The sequence below is a fragment of the Varanus komodoensis genome, unplaced genomic scaffold (assembly GCF_004798865.1).
Source record: "Varanus komodoensis strain SLA01 unplaced genomic scaffold, ASM479886v1 scaffold1, whole genome shotgun sequence".
Taxonomy (NCBI): Eukaryota; Metazoa; Chordata; class Lepidosauria; order Squamata; family Varanidae; genus Varanus; species Varanus komodoensis.
The window spans coordinates 70,612,461-70,630,169 of record NW_025335268.1 but is presented as its reverse complement, the minus strand read 5'-3'; the positions used below and the strand labels follow the sequence as shown (position 1 = coordinate 70,630,169).

The following is a 17,709-nucleotide window of genomic DNA, read 5'->3' as shown; positions in this document are numbered from 1 at the left end:
CCGAATCATGGCATTCTGTCACAAAGTTCTCAGAGGACTGTGGGTGTTGTAATCACTTCACAGGTGTGCATCCCACACCTGAACCCTGCTCTCACAGACCGTACACATAGAAACACAGGAACAGAGCGAGTCAGAAGGGGTCTCCCAGGCCATCTAGTCTGACCCCCGGCACCAGCCGGCTCTGCTCACGACATGCCCACCATGTGGACGCCCAGCCTATCCTTGAACACCCGCACCAATGGGGCCTCAACCACTTCCCATGGAAGCCCATTCCACACTCTCAGGGTCCTGACTGTCAGGAAGTGCTTCCTGGCATCCAAACGGAACCTGGGTTCCCTGAGCTTGGCTCCATTGGAGCACGTCCTGCCTTCCTCTGCAGGGGAGAACAGGTCTCTACCCACCTCCATGTGACACCCCCCATGTACCTATATGTTGCCAGCAGATCCCTTTGGAGTCTCCTCTTCCCCAGGCTGAAAAGACCCGGTTCCCTCAGTCTTGTCTCATGGCTTTCCCTGCCAACCTGCCAGCATCCTTGTGGCCCACACAAAGAAGTTTATTTATTTATTTTATTTATTTATTAAAACATTTCTATGCTGCCCCATTCGCCGAAGCCTCAGGGCGGCTCACAAGTTAGAGGCAGAAGGGACCAAGAGGCAAGTTAGAGGCAGAAGGGACCAAGGGAAAGAGCCTGTAAAATGTGGTTACAGCAGAATGCAGTTTGAAGGCCTGCATTCAACCTGCCTTCCTCCAGATGTGTTGGATTCAAGGGTCGTAATTCCCAGCCAGCATTTCCACACGTCTGGAGGGCATTCAGGCGAGGAAGCCTTCAAAGGGGAGGCAGCCAGGCTGACGGAAGGCCTGGAAACGGAGACTTGTGAACAAACGGTGGAAAGAACTAGGTATGCTTAGCTGGAGAAGAGATGAAGAGACAGTCAAGGGCTTTGAAGGCCACCGTGCAGGAGATGGTGCGGAGGTGTGGACCGCCTCTTTCGCATCTTCCCCCGGCAGAACTGCAGGTCTTGACTGCAGTCACTGCTCAGCATTTCCGGGGATGTGGACGAGATTGGCACAGGCCGAGTTACCCAGAACCCCTGGGTGGCTTCACGGCACGCGGAAGGTGACGCACCGTTTGCAAAACTCATTCCCCAGGTCAGTTCATGCGCGAACCAGATGTGCGCGTCTACAACGAACGGCCTGGCCGAGTCCCAGGGAAATCAGAAGCCACCATGGACGTCAAGGGCCACAAACTCACGGTCACCAGGTAAGGGATCATGTTCAAGAACATGAACAAGTGGCAAAAAGGGTATTTTAGCATAAAGCTCTTTACACCAGTAACTACGCCTTAGAAGAAGCATCTCAGCCATTTAGAAAGGGGTGTGTAAGTGTGGGGGAGAAGCACACGAAAGCTAGGAAACCACCGCAAGATTGCGTCCAGGCTGAGAAAGCTTCCCCTCATCCACCTCTTCTTCAATTCAGCTTTATCATTTATTCTAACCTTGTTTTTTGTTTCCCATGCAAGAGGGCTGCAAAAGGACTACCGCTTGGATCGCGTGTTTGGAACCAACGTTCAGTGCTGGTTTGTGCACAATAATGGGAAAGGTTTCCTTGACGGCTCCTACAGTGACTACTTCGTCCCCACTTTGTACAGCTACCTGAAGCGTCTTTGATGGGATCGGGTGCAACCTGGGGTAAGAAACAACCTGCTTCTAACTGGCCAAGGCCTCGATTCAGTTTCCACAGCAACACACTGGCGAACCTGTCTTTTCTGGTGGCCGACCTTTTCCAAGAGAAAAACATCGGGAGGTGATCTACGGCCTGCCAACTATTTTTTCCTGAAGGTGACAAAGTTCTCCACTCACATCTGGGATCCTTGATGACTATTCTTGATGCTGCTGACAGGGCCACCAAGTTTGGAAGGAAGCCCAGATAAGGTCGGCTGCTGAACACTGGACGTTCACTCTCCTGACAGGACAAAATCCTATTTTCAAGCGGAATAAAAGGCCCTTTGCTAGGATCATGTGTTCTGTGCAATTTATTCAAGTACTGGAGGCATGGTCCTTGCCTCTCAGACCAGAGTATATGATCCGGAAGGAGCCCCACAGGGACTGAGCTGTTCCTCCTCTGTCCTTCCACGCAAGTAGGCCCAGACAGACAAGTCCTGTGCCAGGGCATCCTGGGGAGGTTGCCTTGTACCTCCTCAGGTATCTGCACCTGGTTCTCACATGATCAGCGGTACAAGTTGCTTGAGCTCTGTGCCTTCTTCTACTTGAAAAATGGTGGCTAGACGGAAGAAGGCTGCAGCTCAGTGGTAGAGCACATGCTTTGCTAGCATGGGGATGTGGGAGCTGCCTTGTACTGGATGCATTCACACCACACGGATAAGTAACCCTACATGATTATCATGGTTCACATTTTTATGACAGAAGATCAAGTGGCTTCTATGTTATTGTGGTTTCTGTCCTCCCCACTCAGTCCTCCCACTGCTGGCATGTATCCCAGCAAGCACTGTGCTTGCAGTTCAGTCCCAAGGTGCATTGTGCCCTGCCTCTTCCTCACTGGAGTTGACACTCTTTCCAGGGGACTCTATGGTAGCTGCATACCAAGACTGTGGAAACCGTGATCCGGGGCTAAAGGAACATGACAAGCCATGCTGGTAAAGAATAGAACAAGCCATTGCTTACCATGGTTTCTAAAGACCAAACTTACCACAGTAAAATCCCACAACTTGGTTTGGACAACACGACAGACCCACCATGATAAAAACCACCATGGCCTATCATGCTGTCTGAACCCGGCCACTGAGCAGAAAGTCCCTGGTTCAATGCCTGTCACCTCCAGGAAGGGCTAGGAAAGAATCCCACCTGCAACCCCAGACAGATGCAGCCAGTCACTGTTGACAGTACTGGCCCAGATGGACCAATGGAATGACTCAACAGAAGGCAACGACTGATGTTCCTTCCTATATGGGTGCACGCAGAACTCCTCATTCTCGGTACTGACCCAGCCTGAAATATAGGAAGTTGCTGTCTCCTAAGTCAGACCACAGACCTGACTATCTTGGTTTGAGCTGGGCCAGTGGTGGGCAACATGCAGCCCCCAGCATCCCCAAAGTTCAGAGAGAGCCCCAAAACAAAGATTGCAGCCCCCCTTTGAGCAATAAAATGGCGTCCACAGCCACTGCAGGTGCCCAAAAGGTGAAGATTAGCTTGCAAACCATGTTTGCTAATGTTACTCCTTTAGGATGTCCGAGTCTACAGACACCATTTCCTAACTCTCCCCATTTTCTGCACCTGTGTGTGGATGAAGAGGTGGAGCAGCCTACAAGGGTGCATGAAGAGGTGTGAATGGCCCCCAGTTCTCCCAAAGCTGCTCCCGCAAGGCAGGACTATTTTGTAGCCCTACCTGGAGACGCTCGGAATTGAGCCGTGGACCTTCAGCATCCAAAGTAGGGGCTCAGCCACCAAGCTTGGATTCTTCCCCACAGCTTCTTGATTCTGTGTCTGTTGGCTTGGTGGGATAAATAGGAGGCACTACCGAAATCCCCCGAGCGCTGCGCCCTAGAAAGAACCATGCCTGAAGCTGCTACATAAATACAGATCACTTCCAAACTCCTGAAGGTGGACCATGGAAGGTCAGTTCAGACCAAGAAACTCCCACTGCTTTCGCCCAGGACCTGAGCCACAGAAGTTTCTGGGGACAAGGTGTCCATGGCTGTAGATACCAACGATCTAAAATTCTAAAAAACAGGGCACACCCAAGTTTAAAATTTGAATAATTTAAATATTTCACATTCAAAACTTTATCAGCGTTCCAGACAAGAATGTTTGGCTCTGAAGTTCAAAAGTTGAAATTTCATACAGTGAAAAAAAGAGAAAGTAGGAGCCAGCTTCGCAGCACCAGAGACAGGTGCTCAGGCAAAGTATTCCACCTGCACGTTTTGTGGTTCTTGCCCACCAAATATTGTGCAGGTTTCAAAATCGGAATGCAGAAACTTTAAATCCTTGAAAATACTGACTTAAGATCACTCGCGAGACTGCAATCTTCATTCAGCTCAGGAATGGTTATTGAGGCTCAGCCATGGGGGTCCACTCCTACTGTCAGATCTGAGTCCAAGTGGGAATAAAATAAATCCCTTTCCAAAATTAAATTTGGACTTTCTGGTGGACTGACAGTATTGAGGATGCTGGAAAGAAATCCACACGGGTATGCATTTTACACTTTCTGTCGCTGAAAGAGAGACCTGTAGGTGAAGAGGCCTCATCACTGGGTAGACGTGTTGCCCAAAGAAAACACCACACCCACAAAGATTCCTTTGCTCGTTTCTACATGGCAGTAAAAATTCACTGTACAACTAATTATACAAACTATACATTTTGTTTACAAGTTGGGGATGATGCCGGTGCTCAGGCAAGTGCAGTGACATGGGAAAACAGAAAAAAGGAAGATTAAATGGCGCAGTTGCTACCCTCCAGCCATAAACTAATACTCCTGCTGCAGTCACACAGGGAGGGATAACCCTGCAGCAGGCTCTCAGACCATTTACAGGAGATTCTAAGGTGCTCCAGGGTAGCCTTGCAAAGCTGGCGTCCTCTAGGTACACGAGCCTTCCACTCCCATCATCGCCAGGCACCATGGCCAATGGCCAGGAAAGCTGGGAGTTGTAGTTCAGAATGTCTGGCATGCAGCAGATCGGAGACGGCTGCTCCAGGACTTAGGAGCATCTCCATCTGGCTTCCTGAGTGTCACAAAAAGCTGCTGTGGGACAGGAAAAGGTGGCCAGCGCAGAGGGGAGCCCGTGCTGCCTGTCCAGATCCTGAGCAGATTCTGTGGTTGGACTCTCCTGAGGGTACCTGAGCAGTCAGAAGCAGCTCCAGGTTAGGTAAGCCTTCCTCAAACCAGGCGCTCTCCAGCAGTGTGGGGTTCCCGCCCAGACACACAGGCACCAGTCCCGATCCGAAAGGAGCTTCAGCAATGCTCTGGGGATCCTAAGTGCAGTTCTACTTGCAGACAACCAGTTCTGTTTGCTTATTGCCTGAAATAAAAGCTACTGAGAGTTCCACAGAGCATCTGCAAGGGTCCAGCCATTTATGGCTGGCAGCATATGACCCAGAAGCTTCCAGAGAGTTGAGGCCAATGCATACAAATACAGAAGCCTCTCCAGCACAAGATCTGCCCATGACTAACAACGAGGTGGCTTTGTAAAATCCAGTTTGCTTTCCAAAATATACAATATTGAAACTCCGACACAGTGGAGTCTGGCGCACTGGCATTCTGAAGAGAAGGGATGTCTCCTGCGATCCATCAGGGTTCTCAGTTGTCTCTGGCCAACTTGGAGATGTCTTCATACGGGACGCCCTCAACCTGACGTCCTTTCAGAGGCCCCTGGGGAAAGAGTTCAGAGAAACGGAAATCCTGGACAGACCCGTCGTCGCAAAGGGTGCCTCATGAGAGCGGCTACGCTCCTCAAAGAGGCACGCGGTGCAGAAGGGGCTCTAACGACAGGACACGTCAGGCACCCTCAAAGAGAACGGAAAAATAATGTCCTGGTCAAGTGCAGCAAAGAAAAGGCCACCCCTCTCTAAGGCATGTGACTGTTCTGCAATGCGGCTCAGGAGAGCTCCAGCATTGATTTTAGGGCGGCAGGGAGACAGGGCAGTCTCTGGCCAACGTATTCAAGCCGGGGCTCAGGCGGGAATCTGACGCACTCCTCACTTGGAAGTAAGGCCCACTGAATATGGTGGGACTCACTGCCACGTAAACCAAATGAGGTTTGCCCCGCTAGCTTGGCGACTGCAGCGGATGATACTTACAGAGTCAATGACTATGGTTGCCGAAAAGGCTTTCTCGTTGATGGACTCTAAGATGGCTTCGTTGCCCCTGTAGCCTCCGTTTAAGACCAACACCTTTTTGCCTGAAACAAGATGACAGAGGAGTCTGCCTTCGACTGAGAGGGGAATCCGTGAGCCTAGCAAGGGCTGCCTGCTCTGGCTGGCAGCTGCTCCCCAGGGAGCTGGGAAGCGCCCCACCCATCTCTTCCAACCAGAGGCCCTGGGGCTGCCAGCTGGGACCTTCTGCGGCCAACACGTGTGCTCTGCCCCCTCCCTCAAGGTACCCTCAGTGCGGAACCTCCACATTTGCTCTGGACATGCTGCCTGGGGCTGAGCCTCTGAGGGTATGAGGCTGGGAAAGGCCGCACAGAGCTATCATTCCCCTCTCTGGATGAATTTGACCAAAGGTGCAGTCCCCACTCCCTGACTTTTGGCATCTCAAGAAAGGGTGGACGACGAGGAAGGAACCGACGCGGGGCAAACAAGGAGCTTGACAGAGCCATGAAGCATGTTCCCGGCAGCATCGTCCTGCGGACGTTCCCCTGCACGTCACCCAGCTCCATGGAGCTTACCGACGGCTCTGTGCACACGGGGCTGCATCCTTCACATGCCCTCGGATAAATACCCGGAGCACTAAAGGCGCATCTTGCTAGATGGGAAGATAATGCTCCCGCCGCCCCCCGCAACCCCAGGGTTCAGAAGGTAAGCAGTGGACAGGGTCTCAGGCCCTGCACTGCTCTGGGGCTGCACCTGGTGGCCAGAACCAGAGCACCCACCTCGAAATGGGCAGGATTGGCCCCAGGCCCCGCTGGAGCACTCAGGCTCCCCATGAGCACCGACCAGCGGCCCTGGGGGAAGAGCAGCCTCCAGAACTGGCCTCAGCACCACCGGTCTTCCTGTTCGCTGCACTGCCTGCCTCTTGCCTGGCCCAGATCCTGCCCCGCTGTCTCCCCTCAGCCGGGCAAGGTTTCCACACGGCTGCGGTGTCCTTCAGCTTCTGCCCCTCGCTGTGTACCCTGCCCTGCCGTATTGCCTCAGCAGCACAGGCCCCCTGCTGGCTGCAGGTCAGCTCCTGCCTTTGGTGCCTTGCTGCGTCCTTCTCTTAAAATTAAAAGACTACCTCAGATTCTAACGCAGCAACACTTTCTGCAAGGCTACCTGTAGCCACCATCGCCAGCTGCGAAAAGATAAGAGCGCGCTGGCCAAACTGACATTTAAAATTGCTGCCCGCCGCTCTGAGAACCCACTCGCAAGACGGGTTACCTGGTGCCGGGATCACAGTCTCCAGGTGCGTCTGGTCAAGTTTCAGCTTATCTCCAGAATTGATCAGCTTGACCACTGCCGTGTACTGGTCAATCACCTCCTGTCGTATGAATACACACGTATTAAAGGGGAAATCCCCCCGGCTCACCTTCTGGAGGAGCAAAGGTAACAGTCACAAGGTAAGCTAGAGCCAACCTGCTTCTGTCAATCACTGCGCCTCACACAAACACCTCGCACGTACGGCAGCGCACTCCCTAACGTGCGAGGCGAACACACACCTTCACCACCACCTTATGGAGGAGCCACAGGCAAGCGCAATTAACCGTGGCTCCCAGGCATTTTCTGTTTTCATGGGTGACATTTCTACCCAGCCCACCAGCCCAAGCTCTCCGGGTGGCTGGGAACCCAGGAATCTGCCCCCTGCCAGGCCGTGCTGTTCCGCCACCTAGCCCAGCGTGATGTGTATGGGGCAGCAGGATCTCAAGTAGCTGAAGGGTCCGTCCTATCGCTTATCACCAGATCCTTTTTGCAGCATTAGAGAAGATGAGAACTGGACCCAAGCAAAGCAGGCCTTCTACACTGGCCCACAGCCTTTCTCCTCGCCATGCGCACAGCATCTTCCTGCCTCACATTTCACCCGGGGGCACTCTGCGTTCCTGCTGACTCTGTAATGGGCAGCATGGCCTTTGGTTCCACTACCGCCAATGAGAACACAGTGCGTTAGGCTGTGGCTAGAGAACTACTAAATGCCAGGCTGAGGAGTCACCCGGCAGCCCGCCTGCCAGCCCCTTCCTCCCAGCGCACTGAAGCATTGATGCCAAAGCCGAGAGGCGCACGGACTCACCGAGCTGCCTCACCAGCTGTAGGGAAGACAGAAAGGCTGGCAAACTTACGCTGCCCATCCCCAGGGGACAATTTGACGCTTGCCAGGGTAACGGGAGTAAATGCAAGCCTGGATCCTTGGGAGAGCTTCCCAGGGCCACTTGTCCAGCTGTTCCCGGGCAGCTTTCCCAAGGGAAGGCTGAGCGAGGGATGTGACCCCGGCGCTCGCTGGTGCCACGCAAGATCTCGCCATGTCATGGCAGCCAAGAGCAGTGCCTGGGCACACGGCTGGATGCCGGGGGCGCGGCTGCTGTAACCACAGAAAACATCTCCCCTTCTCCACCACGAGTTCACGTATAGTTAAAAGCAGGGCTTTTTTTGTCATAGAACGCACCGGAACGGCGTTCCGGCACCTTTTTTTCCAATGGATTTTACGAAGTGATTTTGGCGTAGCAGATCAGCAGCAAACATCATTAACATGGTGCCTGCAGGCTGCTGTTGTGTCTGCGATCTGCTATCTGATAGTGAGACATAGCTGCTCGGGACGCTGCTCTGCTGCTCAGCTTGGGATTGGTGTGTGTGCTTACTGCCAGCGACGACGTGAGTTACGGCACTTTTTTTTTCTTTTTTTTTTTTTTTTACAAAAAAAGCACTGGTTAAAAGACTGAAGTGTTCACCTTAACAACCGCCTTCTTTTTATGGTATTTCTCACCAAGTTTCTTTGTTATGATCTTGACTACAATTTCCTGGAAAAGAAATGAGCGGCCCATTACAATCACACGGAACAAGCATCTTTCTTTTCTAGTTCACCTCCGCTGAGATTTCCTGCCATAAATTGCCAAACTGAGCTGATATCCTGGGACGCGATGTGACCATACTCCACGTTGCATCCCAGCACTTCCTTGTTCCTTAAACAGTGTAGACGCAAATGCAGGCCCAGCTTCTCCTGCTCTGGTCCCTTGTCACTCAACCCTCCTCCGTGCACGCAGAAAATTACCATGTCCGGGAAGGTAGGTCTGGCGCAAATCATTTCTCCTTGACTTACTAGTATACCACACGCAGGGCTCACTGAAGGGCAAGAGGGGGCTGTAAGCAGGACTGTCCCTTCACAGTTTTTCTAGCTCGATTAGATAAAATGGTACAATCGGGGTTTGCTTGGTCTTCTTATGAAGACACAGGGGAAACTAAACAGTGTACAACGTCTACAATTTTGATCGTAGGCCTTTGAGCTAGAAAAGATGACCAGCTGCACCACCCTGGCATTCTCCAGACTGTGGCACCACAACTCAGCAATCATTGGTTACTTGGTCGTTTCCTGGCTTTTGCACATTTTCCCCTATTCTAAAAAAACTGAGATGCTTCTCCCAAAATTTTGTTATCGACATGAGCTGCTTTAACCCAAAATGCACTGGCCAATTTGGTTTCAAGTTTCTACTCGGTCCTGAAGCTAACTGGGAGGCTTTGGGCCAGTTCTTGCCTCTCCACCTGAATGACTTCACAGGGTTGTTCTGAGGACAAAATGGAGAAGGACTCGGTAACCCACCTTGTATTTCTTGTAAGAGAAAAAAGCAGGATATAAATGCAATACAATTTTAAAATAAAAACATTAAAAACTGGTTCAATTCAAAAACTGGCACGGAAATTTCAAAACTGTCTGCGAACTGCTGCTTGAAGTGAGTGGGAAGGAGCCACAGCAAAAGTCAGCTTTGCACATCTCCTCTTCAGACAAAGAGAGTGGAAGTTTCCACTTGAGGAAAAGCCGCACTCCCATCTTCCATCTTAAGCTATGGAATGTGCCTTGCTCTAACCAAAGTTAGCTAAAACAAACAAGGATGGAACCAGGCTTTTAGATCCTGGTTTGTTAACTAGCTTAGATTGAAACAACCCCCTGCAACAGGACCTGGGGGAAAGCAGGATGCAGCATCCCAGAACGTCAGACTTGGAAATCGTGCCACCTCACCCACTGGGCGATGCCGGATCTGCGATGCAGGATGCAGCCGGGACATGACCGCATCCTTTAGTGTACATGCAAAGGACCTGCAGAGAAGCAAGCCGGCTGCCCGTTCCACAAAGCCAGGCTGCTTCGCCACGACTGGCCAGACAACTAAAAGGAGAGTCCGGGGCACCGCTGATGTACTTACAGGCTGAAGCCAGTAATCTGCCCGGGCAGACTTTTTCTTCTCTTCTTCAAACTGGGAAGAGAAGAGCACACAGGGGAAGAGTAAGAACAGCTAAAGGAGGGCATCAGCACGTGCACTGCAACCCTAAAGGGGAGCTTTCCCACGGGCTGCGTTGGCTGAGAGCGACCAGCATTGCCATCTGACCCTTCTAGGGGGCTCCAAGTTGGAGAATCCTGCCTAAAAGAAATGGCCACCCATTTCGAAAGGCACTGAAAGTTTTCCAGCAAGGCAGGGATTTAGCAATAACAGGCAGAGCGTATCTCTTTTATATTGTTATCTATTTTATATTGTTTATTTTATATTGTTATTTTTGTATTTTATTGTATTTTATTTTGTGTTGTGAGCCGCCCCGAGGCTTCGGCAAGGGGCGGCACAGAAATGTTTTAATAAATAATAAATAAATCTCCCTTGGAGAAGGATGGGCCTCAGAGTTTCAGCAAGTAGTGCCTTCAACTGACCTTGAAGCTATTTCATGCAGCTTCATCGGATCTTTAGCTGTACGGATTGCGCTGGCAAGAAGGAGAGAAGCTGCCAGATGCCATGTCATGCCACCGATTCTAGTCACACCCTGTCTGCCCCTCTCTGGCGCTGCAGAAAAGGGCCCTTCGCAGCTGCTGAGGAGGCAACCTGGGCCTGCTCACATGCAAAGTTATGCTCGGCCTGGCCCTGTGGGCCTTCCCTGGTGCCACACCAGCACCTGGGCTGACATCCCTGTTCAGCCATGTAGCCTAGTGGGATGCAGCCACTGACTCTCAGCCTAAGGCACCGGACTGCTGCAAAGATAAATGGGAAACAGTCACAGGTGCTGCTCCAAGCTCCTTGGAGGAAGGGCGAGTCAAGCCAGAGCAAGAGGGGGAAATTCTCAGAAGCGCTGATGCGTCATTCCATGCTTTGATGCTCCCGCTCTCTGGTTTATGCTCATGCCATGCCTTTCCCCATTGTGGTGCCTTCCAAAGGAGTTAGGCAGCAACTGATAATTCCCAGCCAGCACAGCCAATGGCTGGGCATGCTGGGAGCGGCAACCCCCAAATTGCGGAGGCCACCTTGTTAGAGAAGGCTGCTGCTGGCCAGCTGGCAACTTGGCCCTCAAACCCGAAACACTGTGGCGGGTTGGGGTTTGTGACTACCTCGGCCTCCAGGCCCTGAGCCATTATCTCAAGAAGAGAGGGGGCCCCGAGAGCGCAAGAGCGAGCCACTCGCTCAGTGGCCCCTGCAGGGCATGTGGGTGGAGCACTCCTCCCCCGCTCCGATGCCCCGGCTGCTTTCCACACATGGGAAGCTTCTGCCCCAAGCCACCCAGCTGCCGAGCCTCAAGCTGGGAGAAGTTGCCTTCTTGGAAAAGGGGACTTACTGCACCTGCATGATCTCATCGAGCGCCGAGATCTTCTTTTTCTTTTCTTTGGACTGCCCCGAATTCGGTGGCGTTTCTTTACGCTTGGCGGTTGAGGCTGTTCCCACAGCCTTCAGGGCGCTGGATCCAAGCAAACTGAAGAAAGAGGCGTCTGTTAGGCTGCGCTCCTAGCACTGCGCAGGCTGCCATCTCACAGGTGGGGTGTGGGGCTGGGTCCCCGATAATGACGTGAAGGCTAGTCCAGAACCTGCAGGACCCACCTGGACTCCTTTCCCCAGACTGGGCTTTCCTAGGGAGGATCCCCCCACCCTACGCAGCCTGCCTACCCACACAGGAAGCTTGCCAGGTATGGGGCCTCCGGAAGGAGCCCAGCTGTGTTTTCAGCTAAGAAATGCCGGCTTCTTTGGTCTTTTGTCCCTGGCACTTTAGTCTTCAGCCCTGCCCACTACTAGAAGGTGGAACATTAAACTTTCTCTGGGAACTAGAATGCAACCCATGCTCAGCTACCAGGCCTTTTGATGGCTTCTCCCTGGCCCCCCGACAGAAGCATCCTGACCGACCCAGAAGGGTGTCAGCTCCGTGGCTCTTGAGGAATTCAGCTGCCGTGCTTGGAAATCTGGCATGTCCAGCTCAGCTCCACAGCCTGCTGACTCTGCCTGACAGATTCACTAGCCTGGATAATGCTCTTGCTTCATTTTCAAAGTCACTTATTCAGCTTTTGGTCAACAGACAGAAATAGAAAGTTGCGTTGGGCAGGACACAAGAGGAAGGACTGACTGAGCTTGGAAGGCCAACAGAATGCAGGATGTGGGAAACCAAAGGTATGGGGAAGGGTCCTTCCGACGGCAGCCGCACCTCTGCCTCCGCCCGTGAGCCACGGCTCATGGAAAAAAGCCGATGCATGTCTTTGCTGGTTGGTGCTATTGTGCTTTCTAAAAGGAAAACTGGGCGATCCCAAAGGGGGTTCTCCTGGGCAAGCCCCAAAAAGTTTTCAGTGCCACGTGCGAGAATATATTGGGTCGCAGTGCTGTCGCCAGCATGCATGTTTGCTGGGAATGGGAGAAGCGGGAGAGCGCCGCAGGAGACACGCTGGTGGACGGAGAAGATGAGCCGGCAAAAGTGCACTCACCTGGCTTTCGGATGTGCAGCCCCCGAGGTGCTGGCTCCTTTGTTCAAGTTAAACACCACTGGAAGAAAAGAACATATCCTTTTGGCTTTTTAGCCCAGGAAGGGGAGACGCATGTCCAGAGGCTCCTGCTAGGCTACGAGTATTTTGCGACATGCCTATCCATGACACCTACCCAAGTTTTCTCCAGCGCAATGGCCTTTGCACAACCTGCAGAGGGAACCTGAAGACAGAAAGGGGAGTGGCTTCCCCTCCCTGCAAAAACCCAGCATGCAGGGAAGGGAGGGCAGCCAAGGCCCTTTCCAGAAGAACCCGTCTGTTTCATTTTCCAAGCCTCCGTGCTGCCAGCTTTCCCTTGGGCTCCCCGTGTTTGAGGGAGAGCTTCAGGGGAGACACAAAGGCTCTCCCCAGTCGCTTGGAGACTTGGAGAAGAAACAAACCTGTGGATTCCTGCCTTGCTGCAGCCTCCACGCAGGCATCGCAAAATGCTCTGCCTCTCTCCCAAGCCTTCCAGGACTGTTGGAGGGCTCAGAGGAGAGGCAGAGATCTCTCTCACCTGTGCCGGAATCTGAGAAGCGAAGCAGTGGCAGGAGAGATCTCTCACCTCTCCATGAAACCCTCTGCACATGCCCAATACTCATAGTTAAGTAAGGACAAACAGAAGATGGCTCATCCACCAAGCTGGTATTCTGGGGTATAAAGAGGAAGCATCTGCCTCTTTATTAATAATATTTGACATAAAGGTATCCTGATTCACTGCACAACTTACCTAGACACTACAGTGCTTTCTTAGTTTCTGAAACGTCTTCAGACATCATTCATATATTTTCAAGTTGCTACCAGCAGCCATGAGAGCTAGAAACGTTTTTAATACTCACAAACAGCTTAGTAAGAAACCCGGTGCTTCCGTGCTAAACAAGCAAGCTACTACATAGATGAGGATAGATGGATCCTGGGAGCGACCAAAGAGAGGCGTTTCATTCATATTTCCCCTGCCCCACAGAGACATCTGGCATATCCACTTACCTTTCTCCTCCTCATTTTCTCTGGTCAGTTCTGTGTAGACTGGCTCTTCCTGCAACAGGAGAGCAAAGCAAGTTCAGGGCTTAGGTACAGAAGAGATGACTGCCAACCAGGACCGTTGCTTGGAACACTGCTGCAGCTCAGGATGTAGAAGAGGAGGAAAGCCAGTCTTCACCAACAAAAAGGAGTTGTTTTATAGGAACAGGAGTCTTCTGGGTAATGGAGGGCATTAAGGAGAGCAGCCATGAAATCCACAACCTTTTTGGGGACTGGTAGCAAAAAGATGGCAAACGCTGTCACCAACCTCAGCCAGCATTCATCATCTGGGCATGTGGAATCCAATACATGAAAGTCTTTGCTCACCTGTTCTTTCCCCTCCAAGCCTCTCTTGACTTGCTCTTCGATGAATCTGGCTGTTTTCTCTTCATCATCAAGGTCCTGCTTTTTCTTCTTCTCTTGCTCTAGCTGCCTACGGATCGTCTCAGGGTCTCTGTCAATGTACTGGATGTACCAGCCTTTGGGTGTTTCATCCACTTTACAGAAACCTTAACAAAACAGACACACACACACACTACAGCGGTGCTTAAAGTCTCTACAGAAGCAAAAGAATACAGCTAAGAACTAACACCAGCCAACCTCATCAAAGTTCAATACTTGCTGGTATGAGGCAACCACATCTGGGAAAGAGTGAGCAGTTCTCATCTAGAAGCACGCGCCGCCTTTCTGGTTTCAGAATTCTCAACAAGCATTGAGTGCATGTTTTCAAGAATAAGCAGTCATAAGCACTAGTGAAACCTTTCTGTTTTGCTTCTTTGATTTAAACAAACATATTTTATGAAAGATGAATTCTGTACCAGCAACAGCTTGCCCAATAAATGACATTGTTCCTCTGGATCAGAGGAGCTTGAAAGCCATAAAAAGCAGATTAGATTAATTTGTATCAGCCAGGTATTGTTCTTAGCACTTTCCAATACATGAATACGGGTTTCCTCTTTGGGAGACATCCATTCAAGAACAGAATTACCTTCTCTCCCTAACCACTTCGTAAAATCTGTCAGCGTTTCCCACTGGGTGGCATTCATATGGATGTGTTCCCGATGACTAATGTATTCATTATATACTATGTTGTTGTGGACTCTCTTTGTTCCTAGAACAAAAGAGACTGCAGTTAATTACAGATCTGATACCAGACAGAAAGCATTTTTAAATAACGTATGTAACATCCTTTTTTTTACCAGAACAACTTACCAAATCTTCTTCTAAGAAGTTCTAAGAAATCATTCCGGAATTCCCTAGAAGAATACAAAAGAGACAATCACAGGAATTTGGTAGCTGGCGACAAAATGCATTAATTAAGAAATCCTATGGTCCCCAACAGCATCTGAGGGGCTGCAGAATATCTGGATTCCCAGATCAAAGTTCAGAGGCACTGCTCTGCTCCAGAGCTGGAAATTGGACTTCCAACTCCACTCCTCCTCCCCTTCACAACTCATATGGAAAGAACCATGACGGATGTCTCTCTGGGACTGAGAAAACAACCTTGGGGAAGAGGGAAAGAGGCTCAGGTGTTGAAGGGGAGCGCATGCCAGGAAATTCTGTAGCACTGAGAAGAACACACCATTCCCTCAGTGATAAGAAAAAGCTCCATCCAAGCCTGAGAGACCAGCAGACTTGTTAGAATTGTCTGTCTGGTCACTGATTAATGAGGCCTTACATGAAGGATGTGAATGCGGAGGCAAAATTTTCAAAGCCCTCCAGTCAAGTAGGATGTACAGCACTGCCACTTGACAGGAGAGAGAGAGCTCTAGTCTAGGAAAGGGTACTCAGTAGCATAGCTAGAACTTCTTAGAGACAAAGAGACTTTGCCTGAAAAACCTTGATGCCCACTGCACATGAACTGAGTCAATGAGCTTGCCTACTACAACTTATTTCAACACAGAATTGGCTCCTTGGTTAAAGTGGATGAAAGTACCCACATAGCTTGTAAACAACTACATCAGAACCTCAGAAACAGCGGATATTTTAGACTTGATGAAATCAGTAAGGCCAGAATACAGGCAGAACAGTCAGGTTTCACTAGGATATACTCATGCCTAACTTGCCAAATTGTATTAGAACCAGAAAGAACAGAATCAGCTGGAGAATCAAAGCCAAAATATTGATCAAACTCACTCTGAGAAGTAATCCATGAATTGCTGCGGATTTTCAGACGCAAGCAGCAGCTGTCGCTGGTGAGATTCTGACATGCAATGGCATTTGAAGCCATTCTAAAAAAAACAGGACAAACACACAACACTCATGACAACTGGCACAAACGAGCAAACGTACATTTTAAAAATCCACAACAAATTCTTCAACAGGAATTCAGAATGGGTGAGAGGTTTTCCTGGCACAGAGATGACCAAGAAATCTGAAAGAGCCTGGCTTTTTGATCATCATATGGCTTCCAAGAACACATTTTTATTCGTAAAAACAAACTCTCATTTGACTGATAGGTCCCTCCTCAACTGTAACAATGTCCAAATCCCAGCCAGAAACCTGATTAATTAACCACACCCTGGTCCCGTCTTTTAGTAGGACTCTCTCTGCCTACCTCCATGAGAGCAGAAGAGCCCAGCTAGACCATATTTAAGTCCTTCTAGTCCAGCATTCTGTTTTCATCAGTGGACTACTGGATGCCTCCCGGAAACCCAGAAGTACAGCATGAAAGCAACCGCCCTTCACTGTCCTTCCCATCCTTGCAATTGGTACTCATCAACTCATATTTCTCTGAACACAGAGGCTCCATTTGGCTTCCATGCCTAACTGCCACCAGTCAAGACCATAACATTACCTAATTCCTCCTTCCAAACTATCACTGCATCTTATTATAGTAAATGTCACAAGAAAAATGACACGTGTTTCACTTCACTTTTCTGTTCTGAACAACTGCCTCTCAGTCTAATTTTATAAAAATGTATGATTGTGCAGACCAGACCAAGGTTCCATTGAAGTTAGAACCTGTTTCCCGAATGGAGCTAACCAGATGTGCTTCAGAATCTTTAAAGCAGGGCAGGAAGACAACAGTTCTTCTGCAGTGCTTGTTTGCAGCATATGCATCTACAGACCCACATGCTGCCACATAAATGTACGGAGCTGAATTTACATTTGCTTGTCCTTAGAACAGATCCACGGCAATCAGTGGGTCTTCAGCTAATATGGTAGAGTGGTCACAGACTGGGACTCAGGAGGCAGGGGTTCAAGCCCCACTTAGTCAGTCTCTGGTGACTTTGGGCCAATAACAGAATATCAGCCTAACCTACTATTATAAGGCTGTTGTGACAATAAAATGGAAATTTTGTAAGCTGCCTTGCTTCCTTGCAATAATGTAACAACAAGAGTCATTTTAAAATGGTGGTGTTTAGAGCAGATCCCATGGAATCATTGGACTTCACTTAATTGTTCTACAGACATGCTTAGAGTGCACTCACTCATGTCAAAGACACTTAATTTACTCATTATAACTTTGGAAATATTTAAGTTAGGCTCACTGAAATCAACTACCAGCTATTTTGACCAAATCCACTGGAATCGACGGAACTTTAATGGGTGAACTGAGTCACAGATAAAATATACCCATACAAAGCAATGGGATTTCAGCTCGTGATTGCTGATTCGGTCCGATTCAGAGTAGACCCACTGGAATCAGTGGTCCCGGGCTACCCATTAGGGAGTTGGTCGTCCCCACAGCGGACTCTCCGCAACCGACGATCGCCGCCGGATCAGTCCGCCCGACCACGGGGGACCCTCGCGGCCCCTCACCTCGTCCCGGCACTGCTTCTGGCACATCTGGCAATACCAGCGCAGCTTCTGCAGCCCCTTCGACTTGATGCGGTTGGCGATGGCCTTCGGGCTCAGGAAGTCCGTCTTCCCCATGACGAGGACCGAGAGGAGCGCCCACAACAACGCCGCCAACGCCGCCGCAACACCCTCGCTTCCGGGGTCTCGGCCAGAAAACGGGGACCGGAAGCGGAAGCGATCGACCCGGCGTACTCTGACCATAGAAACTGGGACAGGTAGAGTGTCCCGGGCAAGTCGCCTTTGCCGTCCACTTCCAAATTTGTCGAACCGAATTGC

At 50.5% G+C, this 17,709-nt stretch overlaps 2 protein-coding genes across 3 annotated transcripts in view; one reads left to right on the top strand and one right to left on the bottom strand.

Annotated features, from left to right (window-relative positions):
- Positions 1-2,014, top strand: part of ITIH2 (inter-alpha-trypsin inhibitor heavy chain 2) — a 41,088-nt gene extending 39,074 nt beyond the window's left edge. For both annotated transcript variants that reach the window (XM_044428357.1, XM_044428349.1), the window contains 2 exons: positions 1,150-1,261; positions 1,520-2,014. In XM_044428357.1, the coding sequence (XP_044284292.1) occupies positions 1,150-1,261; positions 1,520-1,667 (260 nt within the window). In that variant the 3' untranslated portion in view covers positions 1,668-2,014. The remainder of the gene's footprint in view (positions 1-1,149; positions 1,262-1,519) is intronic.
- A 1,745-nt stretch (positions 2,015-3,759) lies between these two features.
- Positions 3,760-17,598, bottom strand: KIN (Kin17 DNA and RNA binding protein). Its single transcript, XM_044428336.1, has 13 exons — positions 17,395-17,598; positions 15,766-15,860; positions 14,842-14,885; positions 14,618-14,740; positions 13,957-14,138; positions 13,597-13,645; positions 12,574-12,631; positions 11,450-11,579; positions 10,055-10,105; positions 8,591-8,659; positions 7,092-7,191; positions 5,811-5,911; positions 3,760-5,382 (listed from the first exon to the last, which is right to left on the bottom strand). The coding sequence occupies exons 1-13, from the start codon at positions 17,506-17,508 to the stop codon at positions 5,311-5,313; spliced, it is 1,188 nt and encodes a 395-aa protein (XP_044284271.1). The 5' UTR covers positions 17,509-17,598; the 3' UTR covers positions 3,760-5,310.
- Between the last annotated feature and the right edge of the window lie 111 nt (positions 17,599-17,709).